This window comes from Artemia sp. Qi Xiang Cuo, chromosome 20 (assembly GCF_049724085.1).
Source record: "Artemia sp. Qi Xiang Cuo chromosome 20, ASM4972408v1, whole genome shotgun sequence".
NCBI lineage: Eukaryota > Metazoa > Arthropoda > Branchiopoda > Anostraca > Artemiidae > Artemia > Artemia sp. Qi Xiang Cuo.
Window position 1 is genome coordinate 13,311,623 of NC_142813.1, and position 25,542 is coordinate 13,337,164.

The 25,542-nt window shown below is 36.7% G+C and overlaps 1 protein-coding gene across 1 annotated transcript in view; it reads left to right on the forward strand.

Moving 5' to 3' along the window:
* The window catches only part of LOC148939886 (syntaxin-binding protein 5-like), a 169,120-nt gene that overhangs the window by 95,206 nt on the left and 48,372 nt on the right, over positions 1-25,542 (forward strand). The window contains exons 8-9 of the mRNA XM_089106469.1: positions 4,802-4,909; positions 11,469-11,675. Of these exons, the coding sequence (XP_088962595.1) occupies positions 4,802-4,909; positions 11,469-11,675 (315 nt within the window). The remainder of the gene's footprint in view (positions 1-4,801; positions 4,910-11,468; positions 11,676-25,542) is intronic.

The window sequence follows — 25,542 nt, forward strand, 5'->3', positions numbered from 1 at the left end:
ATCATGTCGAAACTGTCATATGCGGTTGTTTTGAAGAATCCCCCGAAAGATCTTTCGAACCCTAGCGCTCGGAAATCCTATTTGGACAGAGTATGTGGTGATACTAGTTCGAACATTGTGGAGCTGAAACATAGGAAATCCGAATGGAGAGTAGTCTTGAACAACAAGAATGCTGCCGAGTCCCTGGCTGAGGCAGTGGGTAAAAGTGACTCAACTATAAGTGTTAAAGTAAAAACTCCCGCTTTCTTCGGAATAATCCGCCACGTTCCCACTGAAACTTCAGATGACGAACTGCGCTCAGTTGTACCGAACTGTGTTAAGGCCGTACAAATTGGTAGTACTCGGTCATTCAAATTACAGTTTGAAAGCAAAGCTCATCTCTTTAACGCAATGAACTCTCCGCCCATTTTTGGTTACGAGCGACTACCCATTACAGAATTTAAATTCTTACCGATGCAGTGCTACAACTGTCAGTCCTACGGACATGCAGCAAAATCTTGTGTAGATCACCCGAAATGTTCAAAGTGCGGTGGAGATCATTCCAGCTCTCGGGACAATCCATGCCAAAATGCCCCCACATGCGCTCTGTGTGGTTCTTCTCGACACCCGTGCTACAGCTTCCAATGTCCAGTAGCTCAGAAGCTAATTTCTAAACAATGATCGGTGATTCTATACGGGTTGTTTCATGGAACTTAAATGGTGGAGTGGTTGATAAAATGCCACTGTTAGAAGGATTGGTATGTTATAACGATGTACTCTGTGTGCAGGAACACTTCCTCTCGAATCAAGCCGTTAGTCTGCTTGAGATAAACGATGGCGTCAAAGTATTTGCTACTCCTGCAAAGTCATCGGGCAGGGGAAGGCCGTCCGGTGGAATCGCAATTCTTGTTAGCAGCAGGTTAAATCCCATTCTGTATAAATCTTCAGACTTTTTTGTTGCTGTTAAGGTGCACAAAACTGTTATCCACTCTGTGTACATGCCAACAGACTACAGAGACAGTAAATCAGAAAAAAAATTTAGTGAAGCCTGCAGTAAGCTATCGAGTTCAGTGGGCAGCTGTTCTAGCCAGGGCCTTGAATGTATAGTCGCTGGTGACGTGAACTGTGACTTGACTGATGAGTCTAACGCTCGAGCACAGATCCTCCTATCTTCCTGTGACGGTCTTCGTCTTGCTACCAATGATCTGTGTTTTACTTATATCCATAACTCTGGCTCGACTTCATCTCTCGACTTCATGCTAAGTTCCATCCACTCTCCAGCTTGCGGCAATTCGCACGTAGATCTGAGCGTAAGCGCGTCTGATCACTTTCCAATTATAAACACTTGTCGAGTAATTCCTGCCTCTCCTAACCCCCCAACTAATGAAAAGAAGTGGAAAATCAAAACTAATTGGAGTAAAATTGACCTGGCTACTTATCATTACGTATTGGATGAGATTCTCACAAAGATTAAAGTGCCGTTCCAATTACTACAGCAGAGTGTATGTATTCAAGATGAAGAAAAACAGCTGCTACTAAACATCTACTGTAGTGAAATATCTCACGCACTGTTATCTGCCGAGGCCGCTGCGGTCCCCATTCGTAAAGTCCGAGTGGGAACGGAAATTCTAAAGTGGTCCGAAAACCCTGCTCTAAGTGAAGCATGTGGTCGTGCAAAATTTTGGCTTAGGCTCTGGAACGAGTGTGGTCGTCCGAAATCAGGTGTTGTAAATGAAGTTCGGCTGTTCAGCAAACGCAGATTTGCCAAGATTTTGTCTAAGCATAAATGTGAAGTGATCGATCAACATAGTCAATTGATAAGTAATGATCCAAATGCTGTGTGGAGATTTCTTAAACGTAATGGTGATCAGAATAGTGTTGAACCTGTGATCTCTGAGCAAGATTGGGTGTCCCACTTTACTTCTGAGTTCTCTCCACCCGAACATGATCTTGAAGATAAATATGAAGTCGAACTTGATAAGTTCATGGAATTGCCTAGTTCTGGTGTTGGCTACATAGTAACTGTTCCTAATCTGATTCGTGCAATTTCAAAATTAAAAAAGAAACAATCGAAAGGTGTCGACATGTTGTGTGGGTTGCATCTTGTACATGGTACTGCTGGTCTCCTGAGTCATTTAGAGCTTCTATTCCAAATTATCTTTAATTCTGGTCTCGTTCCCGACGTTTTTGGTACTGGAGTAATTACACCTATTTTGAAAAAAGGGAAAAATCCGTCTGAATGTGTATCTTACCGCCCTATAACTGTTTCGCCGGTTTTATGTAAGCTTATGGAATTGCTAGTTATAGATCATATTGCTTTTCAATGTTCTACCCCCGATAATCAGTTCGGATTTAAAAAAGGTGTTGGTCGCGAGCACGTCCATTATATTCTTGCTAATATATTAATTGAAGCTGATGAACTGAATGAATCCCTTATTCTAGCGAGTCACGATGTTAGACGTGCTTTTGATTCTGGGATACATCCCCAGTTATTAGTGTCTGCTCATAAACGTGGTGTGGACCGATCGGTTATTTTGCCTTTTCGGGATATGTATAAGAAGCTTCGAGTCCAAGTTAAAGTCCCGTCTCCTAACGGGCCGATTGTATTACCAAAAGCTATTCCGGTTAGAAAGGGCATTAGGCAGGGTGCAATTTCGTCACCCCGGTTGTATAATAATAGTGTTCTCGAGGCCCAAAAGTTAGTGCAAATGAGCTGCATTTTCCGAGGTTTGGATGTAACATTACTTAATTACGCAGATGATATTTTTAATTTAAGTAGATGTTTGTCTCGTATTGAAGAAAATTTTCAGATTCTAGATGATGCTTATAGAGAGATAGGCCTATCTTTTAATGCAAGTAAAAGCGAGATTGTTGCTTTCAATAGGAGAAATGCAGATTGTATAGATCTTGCTGTCAAATTTGGTGCTCAAGAGGTTCCACTGTCTGACTCCATAATGTACTTAGGAATGCCTATAGGTCATAACATGGCATCTACACGTGCTCGCCAAATAAGTAATTTCGCAGAAAAGGCACGTAAGGCTTACGGGGCGCTATCTTCAACTAAAGCGAAATATAATCGACAAATTCGAGCTAGGCTATATAATGCACTGGTGATCCCACACTTTCTGGCTTTATCACCGTTTTGGCATATATTTAGTGTTAGTGATAAAAGAAACCTTCGATCACTTTTTTACAAATATGCAAAATTTCTTTTAAATACCCCACCGTGGGTTAAAAATTCCAAGATGTCTGCAAGGTTCGGTATCACAGATCCGATAGCTGCTGTGACGAAACGTCGTTCTGAATTTTTGGGGTCGCTTGGGCCTAGTAGTCTGGCCATTGCAAATCGTCCTGAGTGAGTTTTTGTAATAATTTTTTTTTTTATTGGCGGTGTTTTGTAACGTTTGTTTTTGTTTTTGCAGTTAAGTGTTTTTTTTTTTTCTTCTTTTTTGTACTCCATTCGTGCCATTTGTGGTTTTGTATCGAGTGGGTGAATAAAATTATCTATCTATATATCTATATATATATATATATATATATATATATATATATATATATATATATATATATATATATATATATATATATATATATATATATATATATATATATATATATATATATATATATATATATATATATATATATATATATATATATATATATATATATATATATATATATATATATATATATATATATATATATATATATATATATATATATATATTGTAAAGTATATTTCGTTTTCAGTAAAGTCAACCGATATAAACATGGGAGCCATTCACGAAAACGTAAGGTAGAGGACGACAGTTTTTTTCATTTCTTTTATGAAGACACAAAAAGTATATTTAAAAATCTAAGAGGTGGCAATCGCCTATCTCCAGCTGGCATTCCCCAATAACAAAGTGCCTGGACTAAGGCAGATAATTAATTCCTTGGGAATAAGAACACAACCTAGTTCATCTCGGTTTAAAGCAAATTTTACACGGTAAAAAAAAAACTGTAGACTAGAGTATAGTCAACCGAAGGGTGGACGTCCTGCGCATAACCCACCAAAATGCTCCCATGTCCTACTGCTGATGCCTGTGCCCCAGACTGGGAATCACAGCTCTAAACGATATGGCTTTGGTGCTTGTTATTCAATGCATCACAGAAATTAACCATTACCGATATTACATAATAAAAACAGAATTCCCTCACCGTTGGAAAATTTGTCTTTCCATTTTTTCCAAGATTGTGTCAGACACATCATGGGGGGGGGGGAGCAGAAGGGCAAATGATCCTACTTCATTATAATTTAATTAAAATAAAACCAGTGATATTATTTCTTATTTATGCAGTAAAACAAAGACTTCAATATTTTGTAGGAGCCTGTTACCAAAGGCCCCTGGCAAAAATTACCAAAGGCCCCTCATAACTGCTGTTACTTAGCCTAAATCATAAGCTAGTTTTCTTGATGATGAGAAGGTGGTTCTTACCGTAAGGAGCACTGGAATTCCACATCTGTTTGCCTGATCGTATATTCAAACAATAAGTAATAAGTATGTAGTTCGATTCTAGTTTCGACGGCTATAACGAGAAAAGGTTTGATTGGCTCTATTCTTTTATTGGTAGATTGGGTTCTACCTTTTCCGCATCAGTTTTTATTTAAGTCTTATCTGACTAAACATATAAATTGGTCATTTTTGCAGAAGGTAGTGTACAACAACTAAAATATTTTGCTCATTTACACCAGATTTTCGGCTTTTATGTCTATAATAGCCGTCTTTTCCTAGTCTTTAATTAATTAATCAGAATTAATGGGTGATTATCTTTTTAGGTACTATATTCCGTCTGAAAGGATCTATACACAGTGTTGCCTTTTTGGACGCCTCTGGTAGCTTAGTTCCGCCTCCTTGGGAGTCTTGGAAAGATGATGGCAAAAGTAGTAAGTGTTTTTTGTCAATTGCTACTGGCACTAGTGTTAAAAAGAAAACAACTAACGCCATCTGGCATTTGGTGAGTTTGTTTGCCCAGAAACTCCTGTTTTTTGGGTACTTTAAAACACTGGGGAGGATAAAGAAAACAGGATTATGTCCCCACTAGGCCGTCCAGATTCAACTCATTGATCCAGCTTAACCTGCCAAGTTTTTTTTAGGCTAAACTAGGCCTAGTTTTTGCAGACTGCACTTAGACTTCAAATAATTCTTGAGAAAAATGGTAATTAATTATTAATAAAGAATCATTTCACCTTTATTTATGTTGCATTATAGATTTCACGTTTCAGATGCCTAATAGTCTTCGAAATTCGGGTTCTAGAAAATTTGGGTTCTAGGAAAGTTTGCTAATGAACCCTTTGTCTTCAAGACGGTCAGCCGACGCTGAGACGCACAAAATAATTTTCAAGGTATCGAATCACCTTAAGAGGATGTTACACTAACAACAAAAAAGAAAATAACCATAATGAGCAGGATTGTTGAAAAGAACTGATGAAAGTAGACTGATTGTTTATTATATATGATATTAGTTCCTAGAGGTCTCGGAAATTTTTATTTTATTAATAGTTATAATTATAAGAAAAAAAATGCTCAAAATATATTGTATTTCATCGTCGTTAATTTAACTTAAGTGAATTTGACTCGATTATCTAATTTAATTTCTGCTCGTTTTAGCATTCATTATGTCATCTATAGTAGTATCCATCCTTTATGTTTAATTTAATTATTAACTGTTAACTGTTTGATATCACAACTGAAGACGACAATTTATTTCCATATCTTTGTCTTCAGTGAGGTTCTCTTTTTTGTGACAACACGCCCAATAAGTCTAAGCCAATCCGAGAGCACAGAATTTGTTGGCTCAATTTCAGGTTCATGTATATATGTTTTTTAAATATTAAAATTATTAAAGCATTAAATATTTAAATATTATAACATACGTTAAATCTTAAATATTAAAATATTATATTGAAATATTTTTGTTCCCATTAAGGTCCGCCTGGCTCTACATGCCATATAAGTTACAAACCTATCAGGAAAAAAAAATTATAAACTGGGCCTATTTTTGGATTTATCAAATCGATGCGGCCAAAATTAGTTTCAACTTTGCTTTCTGCGTAGGGGGTGTTCTTACCAAGAAACTTAAGAATTTCATCTTCAAGCTGATTCGAGAGATGAAATGCGTATTAAGTGGTTCGGAAACTTTCATTTTTGGCCTCCACATCTCCTTCTAAATAGGAAGTATCAATTCCTCTGCCCTCCCCACCTCCAGCATCCCAAACCTTTCAGCTGAATCCAGAATTATCATTCCAGAGATGTTGCAGATCTGCCATTTTGATATCCTAAATACATAGTTTCTATCAATTTACTTTTCCTTCTCCTCCCAGGCTCCTAAGTCAAAATTTGAGGTCCACTGTGCCCCCTAACATCTCCTGAAAATTTCAATTTGACCCCCAAGCTCTTCCTGGGCTAATGTAGATGCGCTATTTTGATAACCTAGGTACACATGATTTCTATTGGTTTATATCGCTATTTCAAGGGAATAGATTCTCTTCCAACAGGGTCAAAGTCTCAAAGGCTCCTAGTGTCAAAAGTCTCATACAGCTGGAAACAAAATTTTTAGACTCTTAATCTCTTTCCCCTTTCCCCTACCTCCATGGTAAATTCAAGGTCCACTCCTCTCTCCTCCCCTCCCCACTCAATGAAAGGTTCAACTTGATCTCCAAAGTTGTCCCCAAGATATTACCTATGCGCTGTTTCGATCCCCGGGTAAGGCATAATGTCTTTTGATTTACTTTACTAATTAATTGTGAGTAGATTTTTGTCCCATAGAGGTTTACAGTGCAAAAATGTCTGGATAAATTGAACTCTAGCCTCCCCCTTCCTCTTCACCATCTAAAAGTTAATACTCGATGTCCACTTGGCCTCCTTTAAAAGATCCAAACTCCCTTAAAGATTCAAATCGGTACAATCGGTACAATATGTAGCGTCTTTTTATTTACCTCGCTGCTAAGACATGAACAATTATAATTGTCAAGGGACTTATAGTCCATAAACGATCAGCAGAGGCCTAAATTTTTTAGCCCCCCCCCCAACACAAATTTGACTTTCCCTCGCCTCACCCTCCCCTTTCCTCTCCACAATAGTACCTGTAAGTTTTAACTTCAAGTTCCAATCTGTTTTTGAGATACTGCAGATATGCTATTTCGATAGTCTAGATAAACACAGTGTCTTTTGATTTACCTCTGCCCCCTCCCCTAAGTTGAAATTTAGGTTCCATTTGACCCAAACTTTTATTTAGGATAGTAAAAACCTATCTGTGAACAATAGATAATTTGCACAATTTTGGGGCGTAGCCCTTGAGCTGCTGGGTTGTTGTCAAGACTGGAGGCATACTTATTATACCTTCCGACATTTTTACACCAAATAGCCATCTCAAAATTTTAATCCTGTGTCAGGTTACGAAGAATGCTAGGAGAAAAGAGCACAGAAGGGAGGCTTTATCCCCTAAAATCACTTTTGGACTTCGTAAATGGCGCTAGAACTTCCATTTTCAATGGAACGAGCTCCCTCACAAGCAAGACCGTACCCAGGATTTTTTTCGAAGGGGGTTTTACTCAAAGATTTTTTTTCGGGGGGGGGGGGGTTACACAAAAAAAACTCAAAAAATGCATTCAAAATTTGTTTATATCCATTTTTGTTACGTTTTTACAAGTCAAACAATCATTTCGTGGGGGGGGGGGTTCAAACCCTCTAACCCCACCCCACCCCCCGCTCACAAGTTTCTCTGCAAATTGTAGGCCCTTTTTGAGCCATGTTTTTGTGGGAGCCAATATTTCTTTTTGATTTTCTTTGTCATTGGGGTCCCAAAGTGCGAAGACTTAGATAAATGAGTTTTGAGCCGATCGGAGCGAAACAAAATTAGGACTTTTTTAGCCTAATTGGGGGGGGGATACCCTGGAGCATTATTTGGCACATTATGTTCATCTAGACCCAAGTATAAAAGCTTCAAACTGATCAGGGACAAAAGTTTTGGGTCTATTTCCAGACTCTCTACCACCCTCCCCCTCACACGGTAAATTATTTTTAGCCTTTTGGCCTAGAGCCCGATCCTGAGAGTGTTACGCCGATCACACACCCAAATTAAACCTTCCTTTTTACGTTATGAATTGGCAATTTCCATCAATTATGGCCCATTCTTAAGGATCTTTGGGGTTCATGCCGTCCCCAGAGATATAAATGTTGGACCTTTTCTCTATTTTGAATAAAATGACTATCTCAAAGTGTTATTAGTTGTCTTGGAGGGCTAAGGGGGGCTGGTAGTAATAAATGGCACGGAAAGGGACTGGTCGCCCTCCAATCACTTTTGCTTCAATCCGTTTTGACTATTAAGAAGGGCACCAGATCTTTCGATTTCGAATTGAATGAGCCCCTCCTGATTTTTTTACGGTTCATCTTTTCATACGAATTGATGGGGGAAAACAAAAAACAATAGATGGTAGTATATGGCTGTTTACTCAGGCAGCGCTATATTGTGGATTCTGATAATTCACTAGTGCTTTACTCAAAGTCTTTTGGAACAAATATAGCCGGTTGGTAATTTTTAATTTTTTTTTGTTTTTTTTACCAGTTCCTTTTTAAAAGATTTGAGCTGAAAATTAATTTTTTAAGTTATTTTTTCACTACAAGTAACAACACGATTTTATTGACGTTGCAATGCAGACCAATCTCGTGGTCTAAACTGAAAAAAAGAATATAAAATATCTCAAATAAGGGGTTGTTGCAGCCTCTCAGCACCGTATAGACAACTTATTTAACATATATAATATATAATTTCAAGCAGTTTTCCTACCCATTGGTGTTCAAAATATTTGAACTGTTATTTTTTAAGTAGGTGACGCTACGATACTACTGACCTTGTATTAATACCACCGCAGTTACTTATTATATTACCTATCTATTATATTGATTTCGTCGGTATTATTTACCATTTTGAAACTCAATAAGAACAGAAATTACGATGAACAATGAATCCAAAATAAGAGTGATGTCACCGCCCCTCAACACCATATTTAGGTAATTTGTGTTGCATATATATTGTAGGATTGTTGGTAATTTCCAGTGTTTATTTTCTGCTAATTGCTTTTCAAAACACTTCAATGGAAATGATTATTAATTAATTAGCTATTACGCTATACATTTTGGCTACGATTTTACTGACGTTCTATTGCATGCCACCCTAAACCATTATTTGTTATAATTATAAATTCACATGTTTATATTTATTGTATTTATTAGTTTTATATATTTTATTGATATAGGCCAATAATATGTGTTATATTTATTCATTTATTATATTATATTTATTAATAATAAAAATAATAAAAAAAATTATAATTATTAATAAAATACAACGCAGAGCTATTTTTTTTAATAGCTCTTCGTGATATACTTAGGTATGAAATTCATTCCAAATGTCTAGTACTATTTGGATAGATGGGGTAGGGGAGAATGAACTTGTTGTGTTTCTACTTTGACAGCTTGGTTGCAGATCAGTAGTTTTTCAGTCTAGACTACAGGTGAAAGGCCACAGGCCTCGTAATGGTCTCCAAAGCTTTCTACGGAGAAAAAGGGGAAACTTTTTTTTAATAAAACGAAAACTTTTCTAATAGATTGAAAGCAATAGATAGTTTTGTAGGGGAAACTGTTTGGGTTGTTTACTCTTCTTCTTTTTCGTTTATCTATTAAGACCTTATTCTCTTACCACAAAAAATGGATTTGAAGCTCATTAGAGAACTTTTATCATTATTGTTATTATTACGGGTGGACTTACCAAATTAAACTGTAACTCAGGCCGCAAAGGTCAGTTGCCTCCACACTAAAAAAAACTAATTAGAAGTGGGGCAGACTAATATTCAGTTTCCCCATCCTCACCATATATTTTGCAAGCTGTCGGACATTCCCCTCTCTAACTACACCCTCCAGCTTAAAATCCAGCTTATAAAATAATGATCACTTAGTCTTCAAAGGTTTTCGGGCCTTTCTCATCTAGCCAGAGCACTACGGAACTTAGGAACATGAAAATGGAACCGGCTTGGGGACATAACAAATTCTTCATAAATGTAATATCCTTCTTTCAGATGGATATATTAACCTATTTCCTATGTAAGTTAACGGCATTAATGTCTTTTGATTAAGGGGTTCGCATTAAAGCTTATATTGGGCAAACTTTATCCGTATAAAGCCGAGCATGCTTATATTCCAAACTTACATTATAGTACATTAGTGGGGATGTAATTTATTTTTATTAATATGTCTTTTTTTGAATTTTCATTTTGTTCTACAAGTTGTCTTACTTTGGATTCCACCTTTGGAGGATGGAGAGTTGCCCTTTCCATCAGGAAAGGGCAACTGGAATGGCATCAGGCATCAGGAAAGGATGGGATAATATTTCTGATCTGGCCTTTCAAATTTCTTTTATGTAACTGGAATGCCATTAAGCCTCAAACCATCGTAACGAGTGTTTCTGAACACAATATTGGCTGTATTCTCATGCCAGACAGGTGCATTTGGGGCCTTTGGTCCAAGCTCACTCCCTCCCCACGATTCTCTCCAAATTCACCACAAATCTCTTGTAATTTCTTAGGTTTTCTCTGACCTGGCAGAACTTTGGCGCTCTGTCCCTCAAAAGTATTTTTATGCATGTACCTGTCTCATAAAAACAATTAGGGATTATGATGTATTGAATTGAATAGTTAGAGAAAACATTATTTGTGGCCAAACAATAAATATTCCACTTTTTTTCAGGAATTCCTACCAGAAAAGTGATTATTTAAAGGCAAATAGGGGGTGGAATTTTGCGGCTAGTCACCAAAATTGGCTAGAAACCAACTAACTTTGATCTCTTGTTTTCCCAAACGACTGTGTTGCCATCACTGCATGATGGTAACAACGCCAGAAACTAATTTTTGGTCATAATTTAAAATCTATCTTACTAAATTGTGTGAAATTGTACACTCCTATTAAATCATTTTTCTGGTGTTTTTTATCACTAGAATAAGGCCTCCGCTCCAAACCCCCTCCCTCTTTACGGTTTTTCTAATGTTCCCCATGGATTTAGCTTTTTTCTCTTATTTGGCAGAATTTTTCCTCTGTCTTTGCTTTCACCTTTACTTTTTTTTTCTTTTGACGCTCAGTATCCATTATAAAATAATTTCTCAAAATTATAGTTTTTATTTCTCTGAAATAGTTTTTAGACATCTTGAAAACGAATTTAGGCTTTTTTTCACAGATGTTCCAAATTTACTTCCCCATGAAGGATATCCAACACCCCTTGACTCCCTGGGTGCGGACCCCCTCTTACCCTCTCCCCCCCTAATGAAAAATCCGGAGGTACGCTACTGCTAAGATGCACATAGTGTCTCGTAAAAAATTATATTCTAATTTAATAATTGAGTCATTGATAGTAACCTTAAAGGTGACTGAATAATAAACATCGGCTTTTTGCAGGAACTCCTACCAGAAACCCTGGTATATCCCAAAGCTCACCATCACAATCTCAAGATTCTTCGAACGGCGATAGCACTTATTGCGTGCTGGTGTCAGAGAAACAGACACGAGTTTTGGCTCTTCCATCACAGACGTGTATATCTCGAGCGGCTTTCTGCTCCACTGAACAAGGATTTGTTATCAGATCTGACATTGTACCTTTTAAGGGTAAGTAAGTTTGATCATAGGTTGATATATTAGGGTCGTAGAGATGGCACAGGAAGAGGGTGGCACTTTTTCCGTGCTTGTGTCCAACCAGCAAACTCTTGTTCTGGCTCTTCCATTGCAGACGTTTATCTCTCGAGTGACTTTCTGCTCCAGCAAAATTGCAAAATATTTTATTTGTCGAGCGACAAATTCAGCAAGATCCAAGCATTTCCTACGACAAATCTACAAAACTAAACGAATCGTGAGTCTATCAATAGGCTAAATCAAGTCCCAGAAGTGAATAAAAAATATTCAAAAAATTAGCCTGTATTAGCCTAGGCTAGCTATGCCTAATTAATAATATAATTCTTGCCTTCTAAGTTCTTTTCTCTGGAAATGTCTTCCCTGGCCTTGAAGATTGAATGTTTCTTTGAACGTTCCTCATTTCCTTTGTCATATATTAATGGACGATTTCTAACAAATATTATTAGTGTTTTGTGTTATGATTATGTTTTTATGTTATGTGCTATGTGATTTTTGTGTTATGATTATGTTTTGTTTTAGTGTTATGATTAGTGTTAGTTATTTTCATTGTATTTTCTAAAAAAGGTTTCAATTCAAATTAATGGATGCGTTTTTTACGGGTCAGTAGAAATATCTCGGCGCGGCCGCTGAACCGTCACGATACTTAAACTTGCAGCAAAACGGATGAAATTTGAAGTTGATGCAAAAACGGACGTTTTCTGTTAAAAACAAAGCTTTTGGAACCAAGGGTCACTTCGTCAGTAACCTATTCCAAATTCATTAGGAACAATATTGACCCTTCGGTTGAGGTCAAAATCATTTAAATTTTTCGAAGCAAATGTTATGAATTGAAGGATTTTAATCCATGATTTTAAAAATGTTTGCAGGGCTGCCACCGAGGTCACTATTTCCCTAAAAGTCACAATTTTTGAAAAGGTCCCTAAAAAGGCACTATTTTGTTCAAAAGTTCCTAAAAGTCACTTTTTTGTAGAGGAACCTTGAAAAGCACATCAGGTCTATGAACTGTTTTCCCCTCATAATGCGTAGTGGTTGGTCATGTGCGAGACTATTTTGTTTTATTCTATGGCACTTGGACTTTTTTTTCATTCCGTTTTCAAATAATGCTTAAACATGCGAAAACTTGTAATAAAATGGTTTTGTCAGATCCACATCTGACACACATGTAGACACATCTACACACATGCAGTGTAACAAAAAAATTATTTGGGTTTCACCTGATCATTTCACAGTTGCAACCATACTATTCCTTGTCTTAAAGAATGTCCAGGACACAGTTTTGGCTGTTTCAATGTCATGCTAACGAAGGTCATGGTAATATCCACTTTGTAGCACCGTTAGATATTAATGTTCTTTTTGCAGATTTTAATGTTATTCAATGTTGAAGGTTCTTGCAATGGGGAAGTGTAAGTTCAACTCCACTTGGTTAAAAAAAAGTCGACGACTCGGGATGATGCGTGGGTGACTGGTGCGCATCCACAAAGAGTGATGAAGAGGCTTTTTGTAAAGTTTGTTGCAAGACTTTCAGTTGTGTTAAAGGGTGACAAGCGATACTACAAAAATCCCAAGGAGCAAAGCACGTAGAAAATGTGAGAGCTTCGCTGAATCCCTTGCAGCTAATTCTTCAGCCAAGATCTGCTGCCTGTGAACATTTGACTCTTGCTTCTGGAAAGGATCACCAAGTTGAACTGCAAATGATTGCAAAGAGAGATGCGTCGCTAAAGGCAGAACTGATTTGGGCTCTATAGAATGTGGTATCAGATATGTCAGCAGCTTCGTGCGATGGTCTCTTTGATGTTTTTAGAGCAGTGTTTGGAGATCCTGCTGCTAAAGACTTTAGTCTTGGGGGAACTAAGCTCGGTTATATAATAACAGAAGCATAGTATCCCTATTTTAGAAAAAGGTTCCTTGAAGACATTGGCTCTTCCTTTTTCACATTGCTATATGATGAAACAACAAACGCCGAAGGTGTGAAAGAACTGAACGTCACGACACGATATTGGTCTGAGTTGGCAGAAAAATTTCCTGCTGTCATTTGGAGACTTTCTTTGTTGGAAGAGCCACAGCAGAGGATCTGCTAGCACATTTGCAACAGTCCTTGGCTAATGCCGATTTACCTTCTGCTAATCTTCTGATGTTGGGCAGCGACGTTCCAAATGTCAACAAGAAAGGGGGGCGACTTTTTAATTAAGAGGTTAAGTTGCTACGTAGTGAGAGAGGCCTCATTGATGTTGGCACCTGTAATATTCATATGATTCACAATGTTTTTTTGAAAGGTGTAGAAGTACACAGACAGGCTGTTTCTGACCTTGTAATTCGTGTGTACTACTTTTTTCATGGGTGGCCCCTACGAGCAGGGTAATACACGAAGATACAATCGTCCCTTGACCTTCCAGTTGATCGTTTTGTGAGACATGTTACCTCCCGGTGCTTACTCTTACAGAAGCAGCGAGGAGGCTCCTCGAGCAGTGGGATGGACTTACTGAGTTCTTTTTTAAGTACATTCCGTCAAAACAGAAACAGCTAATGAAGTCCAGTGGATATACTGAAATCGTTTCGTTGCTAAAATCACCTGCAACAAAAGCTCTGGTTTTGTTCGTCGTCTCACTGGCTGACTTGTTTGCTGGCTTCACTGGAATGTTCCAGCGGGAGTATCCTCTGGACCATATTCTATATGAAGAAATGAGCAGGCTTCTGCTTATCTTGCTGAGTAGGTGCTTGAAACCTGATGTTCTAGCGGATATCCACAAGAGACGGAGCGTCGTGGTCGCAGATTTAGATGTGTTTGATAAGTTTCTTTCCTTAGAAAACGTAGAGTGTGGCAAATGAGTTGGAGAATGCTTTGCAAATCTGTCAGTGTTAGAACGTGCTCAATTTCGTACCAAGGTCAAAGAAACCTACGTTTCTACGTCCAAGCATGTTTTGCAAAAGATGCCTCCACCTGGATCTGTCTTGAAATATTTTTGTTGCCTTCGCCGTGATAATCTTAAGCTTCCCACAAGTTCCTCCGACTTGTTGAAGATCTGTCAAGTGATGCGTTTCACTGTAAACTGTGACAGAGTCAAATATGAGTGGGCGCTAGTACAGCTTGAGCCTGAGCCGACAATTGCCACACATAGTGTTGAAGAATTTTGGAAGTATTTTTTTGAACTGAAAGACGGTCAAGGTAACCCAAAGTACCCTCAGAGATCTGGGGCAGTAAAGGCCAATTTGTCCCTGTCACATGGCAATGCCGATGTCGAGAGAACTTTTTCAAAGTCAGGTCGTATTTTAACTGAGGATAAAACCTGCATGGATTTGAAGATGCTAAATGCAAGGCTAGTGATTTGTGATGGTATGAAGAGATACGGAAACCGACCTGAATGTTTGCCAATTACGCGAGAGCTGCTTGATCTTGGCCGGGCTTCAAGTCAGAGTTACAAAGCCCATCTTCAAAATGAGCGTAGGAAAAAAGATGAAATGGAAGCGCGTCGAAATGAGGAAGAAGAGAAACTTGCCAAGCAGAAAGAAAACAAGCAGCTGATAGCAAGCGAAAAGAAGAAGATTGAAGCATTGGAAGAAAATCTCAAAGACATAAAATCGAATCCCACTGAACAAAGAAAAGTTACTGATTAGCTGATCGAGGAAGCTAATGAAATACTAAAGAAGGCGATAAAGGCGAAAGACCTCGTGGAAATTGAGTTTGCCCAGGCAATGGTTGAAGCAGCAACGAAAAGGCTAAGTGAAGAAAGAGAAACTGCCAAGAAAAACGAATGCATACAGCAGAAAGTGTTGAAAAGGCAGGCAAGCTTGATTTCGTCGCTTCTCTTCAAGAAAAAGAAGTGATTTGAAGGCAGTGATTTCTAAAGTCAGTACTGTGCAATGTTCAGCTTTTGTTTTGTGTTTTCTTTCCTTTTTTTTCATTGTATCCTTGTATATGAATAAATTCAATGTATCTGAAAAAAAAAAGAAGCTAATGATGATCATCTAGACCTGAATTCAGTGTCTAGTTTTATGAGGCTATCTTGCAACGGTGCCAAAGCTGGCGATCTTGACCAGTCATTGTTATTTGTGGGTCCCTAAATATGGTGCCTTTTTTTCACTGTTGGTTACTATTTGGTCACTTTTTTTACTTCAAAAGTACCTAAATGTACTATTTTTATTGTCAAGACTTGGTGGCAGCCTTGTGTTTTTTTTTCTGACCAATTTTCGTTTAGAGAAAGAAAGGCACATCATCAGGGAGAGAGCTCTGTGCCTCAGTCCTCCTGTAACCCGATAATTTTACGAGTTCTCTATATTTGTGTCAATTATAAAATCATAAAATATTGATATGGAGCTGCATAACCATATACTACATATTTTATTCGTTTATTTCTGTGGATTAAAGAGAGCATAACACTGAAGATGTTCATGTGGATGATCCCTGGAAATATTTTAAAGACGCCGATTGATTTATGCGTCGAAAATGCACCAGCCTGAAGTAATGTCTATTTTGTAGTATATTAAATATGATGCATTTTCACCAGCCTGAAGTAATAGCCCATCACCCATCGCCCTGGCCATCGCCCTATGTTGAGTGTTGCCAAATTTTGAAGAAAACATCCCTCACCGATCGCCCAATCTTTCAAATTGATTACAGTGTTGCCAAATTTTGTCTCCTTTAACCTAAAGGACTATTAAAAATACTTTAACACAATTGACTCACAGCAGAGAAGATTCTAAGGGGTCAGACACTACTTTTTGGGACTAAATCTTATCTGTTTGACTAGTAGCTCATCTTAAAGCCTATGTTTTGCTGATTCATAATATATACGTCTTACTGTGTCTAAAATTTATGAATTCAATTTAGTTCCCAAACAAATTTTTTTTTTTAAGAAATTCAAAATCCTTGTCTTACAAAAAAGCGGGCGATGGCCTTGCTTTGGCTTATTATGTCCTATACTATACAGTGTTTTTATGAAGTGAAAAACAATTTACCATAACATTACCATAACATTTAGCATTTCCTTCATTGCTACAACTCTTTGTGACTTTTTTATTTAGCCAGGGCGATTTTCTTATCGCCCTAGTCTTAAAATTCCAGCCATAAGGTCAAAGAATGAGAAAAAGGTTCCTATTCTTCTCAAAACGTGGAGTGCTATCATCATACGGATGAGACGTTTCAAATGAGCTGTCACTCGCTATGAATCGGAGCAAAATCACAATTGAATCACTGCAGAGAAGATTCTAAGGGGTCAGACACTCCTCTTTGGGACTAAACCTTATCTGCTTGACTAGTAGCTCATTTTAAAGCCCATGTTTTGCTGATTCATAATATATACGTCTTATCGCGTCTAAAAGTTTTGAATTCAATTTAGTTCCCAAATAAAGTTTTTTTTTTTAAGAAATTCAAAATCCTTGTTTTACAAAAAAGCGGGCGATGGCCTTGCTTTGGCTTATTGTGTCCTATACAGTGTTTTTATGAAGTGAAAAACAATTTACCATAGCATTTAGTATTTCCTTCATTGCTACAATTCTTTGTGACTTTTTTATTTAACCAGGGTGATTTTCTTATCGCCCTAGTCTTAAAATTCTAGCCATATGGTCAAAGAATGAGGAAAGGTTCCTATTCTTCTCAAAATGTGGAGTGCTATCATCAGACGGATGAGACGTTTCAAATGAGCTGTCACTTGCCACAAATCGGAGCACAATCACAATTGACTAACAGCAGAGGAGATTCTAAGGGGTCAGACACTATTTTTGGGGACTAAACCTTATCTGCTTGACTAGTAGCTCAATTTAAAGGCCATTTTTCTCTGATTCATTATATATACGTCTTACCGCGTTTAAAAGTCTTGAATTAAATTTTGTTCCCAAATAAATTTTTTTTATGAAATTTAAAATCCTTGGCATACAAAAAAGCGGGCGACGGCTTTGCTTTGGCTTATTATGTCCTATGCAGTGTTTTATGAAGCGAAAAACAATAGGCCTTAGATTTACCATAACATTCAATATTTTCTTAATTGCTACAACTCTTTGTGACTTTTTCATTTAACCAGGGCGATTTTCTTATCGCCCTAGTCTTAAAATTCCAGCCATAAGGTCAAAGAATGAGAAAAAAAGGTTCCTATTCTTCTCAAAGTGTGTAGCGCTATCATCAGGCGGATGAGACGTTTCAAATAAGCTGTCACTCGCCACAAATCGGAGCACAATCACAATTGACTCACAGCAGAGGAGATTCTAAGGGGTCAGACACTACTTTTTACTGAAATTAGACTAATTGATTACTTTGGCAAGAATATCGGTCTCTTCATTTGTTTACACTGAGTTATTTATTCTATACTTAAAAACTTAACTATGAAAGTGCTGTGAGTCAATTGTGATTGTGCTCCGATTTGTGGCGAGTGACAGCTCATTTGAAACGTCTCATCCGTCTGATGATAGCACTCCACGTTTTGAGAAGAATAGGAACCTTTTTCTCATTCTTTGACCTTATAGCTGGAATTTTAAGACTAGAGCGATAAGAAAATCACCCTGGTTAAATGAAAAAGTAACAAAGAGTTGTAGCAATTAAGAATATATTGAATGTTATGGTAAATCTAAGGCCTATTTTTTTCTCTTCATAAAAAACTGTATAGGACATAATAAGCCAAAGCAAGGCAAAGTAACGCCATCACCCGCTTTTTTGTAAGACAAGGATTTTGAATTTCATAAAAAAAACTTTATTTGGGAATTAAATTGAATTCAAGACTTTTAAACGCGGTAAGCTGTATAAATTATGAATCAGCGAAAAAAGGACTTTAAAATGAGCTACTAGTCAAGAAGATAAGGTTTAGTCCCAAAAAGTAGTGTCTGACCCCTTATAATCTCCTCTGCTGTGAGTCAATTGTGATTGTGCTCCGATTTGTGGCGAGTGACAGCTCATTTGAAACATATCATCTGTCTGATGATAGCACTCCACGTTTTGAGAAGAATACGAACCTGTTTCTCATTCTTTGACCTTATGGCTGGAATTTTAAGACTAGGGCGATAAGAAAATCGCCCTGATTAAAAGAAAAAGTCACAAAGAGTTGTAGCAATGAAGGAAATATTGAATGTTATGGTAATGTTATTGTAAATTGTTTTTCGTTTCATAAAAACACTGTATAGGAAATAATAAACCAAAGCAAGACAAAGCAACGCCATCGCCCACTTTTTTGTAAGACAATGATATTGAATTTCTTAAAAAAAAACTTTATTCGGGAACTAAATTGAATTCAAGACTTTTAAACGGGGTAAGACATATATATATATGAATCAGAGAAAAATGGGCTTTAAAATGAGCTATTAGTCAAGCAGATAAGGTTTAGTCCCAAATAGTGGTGTCTGACCCCTTAGAATCTCCTCTGCTGTGAGTCAATTGTGATTTTGCTCCGATTTGTGGCGAGTGACAGCTCATTTGAAACGTCTCATCAGTCTGATGATAGCACTCCACGTTTTTGAGAAGAATAGGGACCTTTTTCTCATTCTTTGACCTTATAACTAGAATTTTAAAAATAGGGCGATAAGAAAATCGCCCTGGTTAAATAAAAAAGTCACAAAGAGTTGTAGCAATGATGGAAATACTAAATGTTATGGTAATGCTATGGAAAATTGTTTTTACTTCATAAAAACACTGTATAGTATAGGACATAATAAGCCAAAGCAAGGCCATCGACCGCTTTTTTGTAAGACAAGGATTTTGAATTTCTTAAAAAAAAACTTTATTCGGGAACTAAATTGAATTCAAGAATTTTAAACGCGGTAAGACGTATATATTATGAATCATCGAAAAATGGGCTTTAAAATGAGCTACTAGTCAAGCAGATAAGGTTTAGTCTCAAAAAAGAGTGTCTGACCCCTTAGAATCTTCTCTGCTGTGAGTCAATTGTGTTAAAGTATTTTTAATAGTCGTTTAATTTAAAGGAGACAAAATTTGGCAACACTGTAATCAATTTGAAAGATTGGGCGATCGGCGAGGGACGTTTTCTTCAAAGTTTGGCAATACTGAACTTAGGGCGATGACAAGGGCGATGGGCGATGGGCTATTACTTCAGGCTGGTGAAAATGCATCATATTTAATATACTACAAAATAGACATTAAAAAGAATCTAACTACCCGGTTGAAGAGTATGCACCTGGTATCCTCCTTTTCTCCTCTTAGCAGTGATTCCATCCCTTTCTTTTAAGTAACAATGAAGTGCTATCAACTTCTGCTATGGATTTTTGGCCAGGTGGCCTAATTTCAGGCCACCTGGCCTGAATATTCAATTTTGAACCTTGAAAGAAGGGATTTCCCTCCTTTAGGATTTAGTCTTTAAGTATAACGGTTTCTTTTTAAGTATAATAAGTTGTCCGCTTTGAAGTATATTACACATTAAGGGTTTCTCTTTTAAGTTTATGGTATGTAGTTGTATGAGGGTAGGGGTAGGCACTTAAATTGAAAGCTACTGTAAAAAAAAACCCTCTACATACAAATTTTCTGAGTATAATAAAGCTACTATAGTCTTTCCTGCAGAAGGGGACATTATCTCCACAATCATTACAACTTAAAAAGGGTCGGTAATTTTTTAATTTTATAATTTTACACTGATAATTTTGCAATTTCAAAAATTATCAAATTTTTATAATTTCGTAAAGATTTTTTGTAATACAGTTTGTATTCTAAAATAAATTTATAATTTGAGATTTTTGACAAGGTGGGTTTTTGGTAAGATTTCCTGCAAAAAAAGTAGATATTTGTTATCCAGAAAATTTGGTGTTACTACCATCGATTCAAATAATAAATTAGAATTTCAAATCTTTTTTACGAAGCAGGTATTTTTATATTGGCATTACGAAAAAAGTGAGAATCTGTCAAAAGCAAATAATCGTGGATCTGTGGAGCTTGCGGTTAAACCGAATACTAAGTTTTGAAGGGTTACTTACTTAGGTTAACCCTAAAAAAATTATTGATCCTATTTTTCTGCTATAAATCTATTTCTTGATTTACAAAGTGCGGCTCCAGAGCTGCATGTGGCTCTTCGGCTCCTTAAATGCGGCTCTGGCACAAATATTCACGGAAGGCAGAATAATATTTTTATTTAAAAAAAAATTGGTAAGAAAACAATTACAACTTTTTTTGATAAACCAAAATTCTTCTTTAAATCGAGAACACGTATCAGTTTTTGTTTAAATAAAAAAAAATTGATTGGTAATTAAAATTTCAGATGCCAGATTAGGTGGAAAAACGCAAAAAAAATAAAAACTTGCAATACCAAACGTTGAATTTCAGATGTCAGGTTAGGTGGAAAAACGCATAAACAATAAAAAACTTGTAATACCAAACATTGAATTTCAGATGCCTGGTTAGGTGGAAAACGTATAAAAAATAAAAACTTACAATACCAAACGTTGAATTTCAAATGTCAGGTTAGGTGAAAAAACGCAAAAAAAATGAAAACTTGCAATACCAAACGTTGAATTTCAGATGTCAGGTTAGGTGGAAAAACACATAAACAATAAAAACTTGCAATACCAAACGTTGAATTTCAGATGCCTGGTTAGGTGGAAAACGCATAAAAAATAAAAACTTACAATACCAAACGTTAAATTTCAAATGTCAGGTTAGGTGGAAAAACGTATAAACAATAAAAACTTGCAATACCAAACATTGAATTTCAGATGTAAGGTTAGGTGGAAAAACGCATAAACAATAAAAACTTGCAATACCAAACATTGAATTTCAGATGCCAGGTTACGTGGAAAAACGCAAAAACGATAAAAACTTGCAATACCGAACGTTGAATTTCAGATGTCAGGTTAGGTGGAAAAACGCATAAACAATAAAAACTTGCAATACCAAACATTGAATTTCACATGCCAGGTTAGGTGGAAAAACGTAAAAACAATTAAAACTTGCAATACCAAACGTTGAATTTCAGATGTTAGGTTAGGTCAAAAACGCATAAACAATAAAAACTTGGAATTCCAAACGTTGAATTTCAGATGTCAGGTTAGGTGGAAAAACGCAAAAACAATAAAAACTTGCAATGCCGAACGTTGAATTTCAGATGTCAGGTTAGGTGGAAAAACGCATAAACAATAAAAACTTGCAATGCCGAACGTTGAATTTCAGATGTCAGGTTAGGTGGAAAAACGTATAAACAATAAAAACTTGCGATACCAAACATTGAATTTCAGATGCCAGGTTAGGTGGAAAAACGTAAAAACAATAAAAACTTGCGATACCAAACATTGAATTTCACATGCTAGGTTAGGTGGAAAAACGTAAAAACAATAAAAACTTGCAATACCAAACGTTGAATTTCAGATGTGAGGTTAGGTGGAAAACGCATAAACAATAAAAACTTGGAATTCCAAACGTTGAATTTCAGATGTGAGGTTAGGTGGAAAACGCATAAACAATAAAAACTAGGAATTCCAAACGTTGAATTTCAGATGTGAGGTTAGGTGGAAAACGCATAAACAATAAAAACTTGGAATTCCAAACGTTGAATTTCAGATGTGAGGTTAGGTGGAAAACGCATAAACAATAAAAACTAGGAATTCCAAACGTTGAATTTTAGATGTGAGGTTAGGTGGAAAACGCATAAACAATAAAAACTTGGAATTCCAAACGTTGAACTTCAGATGTCAGGTTAGGTGGAAAAACGCAAAAACAATAAAAACTTGCAATACCGAAGGTTGAATTTCAGATGTCAGGTTAGGTGGAAAAACGCATAAACAATAAAAACTTGCAATACCAAACATTGAATTTCACATGCCAGGTTAGGTGGGAAAACGTAAAAACAATAAAAACTTGCAATACCAAACGTTGAATTTCAGATGTGAGGTTAGGTGGAAAACGCATAAACAATAAAAACTTGGAATTCCAAACGTTGAATTTCAGATGTCAGGTTAGGTGGAAAAACGCAAAAACAATAAATACTTGCAATACCAAACATACAAGAATATTACCAAAATGCCCTTGCAATACCTTGATTAATAATCAAGGTCCTGCAATACCAGATCCTGCTGAAAGTAGAAGTAAGTAATCAAGACATTCAAACAAGAGGAAGATAAGGACCTTGACATGAATAATCAATCTTGAATTAGGCTTTTAATATAAAACATCAAAATATCAGTAGCGTCATGCTTATGAGCAACTCTTCTGTTTCTAAACCACATATGCGAAAGCAATAAATACTTGCAATACCAAACATGCAAGTATATGACCCAAATGCCCTTGCAATACCCAAACATATCCTGAATATTAAACAATGGATGCAAACCTGATAGAAAAAGAATTGAATAACTACCGTTTAATAAAGTCTAGCTAAAGCTTTACGGGAATATCGACCATGATTCAGGACAACTTTAGCATACCCAGCTTTTAGTATACTCAAAGAGTATACTAACTGCTGGCGCTAGTATATACTAACTAGTATACAGTTAGTATCTTCTGTATACAGTTAGTATGCAGTTATGTAGTAGTTAGTACACAGTTAGTATATACTAACTAGTATATAGTCTAGTGTTAAGAGTATACTAACTAGTCCCAACTGGTGCTAGTGTTGGCAAAAAAACAGCAATTTTATCTAACATTAGGCGACACTAAGCATTTTTCAAGCTATGTAATCCTTTTTTGTCAGGAACTCAGATCAGACGCTTATTACTACACTGAAAATAATAACAAGTGTTCCCAGATGCTAGATGGCCTAGACGTTTTTTTTCGACAGCTGCACCAGTTCCCACTCTTGTAAGTTACCCGTACTCTTTGAGTAGACTCTTAACTTCAGCAGACGCAGAATAACAATTAGCTCTTATAGAAGAACAAAGAGTAACACCAAGCCACGGTAGCATAGAAACCAATCTCACTGCGAAGGACCCGTAATTATGATCGCTAGTTTAGTAATTTGCATTAAACACTAACTAAATTACTATTGTCATCCCTCAGTTCGATAAAAGCTTTAGTTAAACTTACATAATTTATAATAAAACGTTTTTGTTCCAGAATTTTTTGACAGCACCGTTTTTCTTCAAAATAAAAAAATGACAATCAAAAATGGTCTGCTTTCAAAAGTTTTGAAGAAATTACAGTACAGCATGAAAACCGAAAAAACAATTATAGAGAAGGGTCTGGAAATCTTGACCGGAGTTCTTTCCTTTTAGTATCTAGAGGTAGTGTTATGATCTGCCATAGTTATATATATTGATGTTATATTGCTAAAAACAATTTTACATTTAAAAAATGGGTTGGGGGGGGGGGGCATGAAGAAATATTGTCGGGATTTGGTCATGGCTCTTGGTAGCCCTAGTTATATGAAAGGATTTGACATATTACTCGTATTTTACACCTTCTAGTAATCTACAGAAAATCGTCCCGGAGGAAACCTCACACTCGGAATCTCCCTGAGATAATATTAGTCAATCCCCATCACAGGATGCCACGCTTGGTACTAGGCTGGGGAAGAGATATCCCAAACAACCGAACGGACATCTCTTATCGATACCCCAAAAACCTTGGGATATCGTATCTCATAAGATATCTTCATCAAAATAGGAGACGAATTTTCTTAACACAAAAATCGTGGCGAAACTTTTAGAACCGGAACCTAGATTATGAAAAATAAATTTATTGACGCAGTTAATTGGAAAAAAACTTCCTGTTTTCTTCTACGTACAAAAATGGATGGACTGAAAAACAGAACACCAAATGGACTACAGCTTCTGGATAGGGCGTGTCCTTTTGACATTCTGACCAATCTGTTGTTCGTCAGGGCATGAAATAGCCGCATAAACAGGATCGCATGGATCAGGATAACTCAAAAAAGTATTCATTTCAACTTTAGGGAGGAACGGTTAGATGTGTTTTACAAATTAAAATCAGAATTAACAACCCTCAGAGTATTTTCCTCCAGTTGCCAGGTCGAGAGAAAGAATTCTAACTAGTTACAGATGCATTTGACCTTGCAACCCCCCAACTCCCCACCCCCCCCCTGGATACGGCCTTGTGATTAACTTAAACTCACTTCTCGAGTGTGTTTGGGATAGCACACAAGTACCGGATTTTTTCTCGAGAGGGGGAGAAGGGGTACAAAAAACTTCAAAAACGCAAGAAATTCAAATGCATTTGAGAAGAGCATCACATCTATACTAATGCAGAGGTGTGAAAAAAAACCATCGATATCGATTTAGAATAATAGTAACATATTCAATGACTAAAAGTAGGGCAGCATTCAGGTCTGATAACCACAATAGAGAACTGTTTGCATTAGTGCAAAATCTGAAACACTTTCAAAAGGGGTAGCTATGGATGGCAAGAACTCAAATTCTTATAGAAAGGAACAGGGCATGCGATAGCCACGTGAACAGCATAAAAAAATTGTCCAAAAAGACTGTCTGGCTGATGGGTGACTCATCGTCTAGCCGGATAGCAACCTCTGAGAGCTAAAAGATTGTGGCCCATGAAAAGAAAAATTCAAGTTCCTTATCGACACACATTATTATCGAGGATTGATGATGTGTCCATTTACGCGACGTGCGTTGTTTTGTATATATTAAATAAAAAAAACAAGTTTTTTAAACTGAAAGTAAGGAGCGACATTAAAACTTAAAACGAACAGAAATTATTCCGTATATGAAAGGGACTGTCCCCTCCTCAACGCCTCGCTCTTTACGCTAAAGTTTTTTATTGTTTTAAAAAATAAAGTTGTGAGACAGAGTCAAACTTTAGCGTAAAGAGCGAGGCGTTGAGGAGGGGACAGTCCCTTTCATATACGGAATAATTTCTGTTCGTTTTAAGTTTTAATGTCGCTCCTTACTTTCAGTTTAAAAAACTTGTTTTTTTTATTTAATTTTTGAACGTTTTTGAATCAATGCAGGTTTT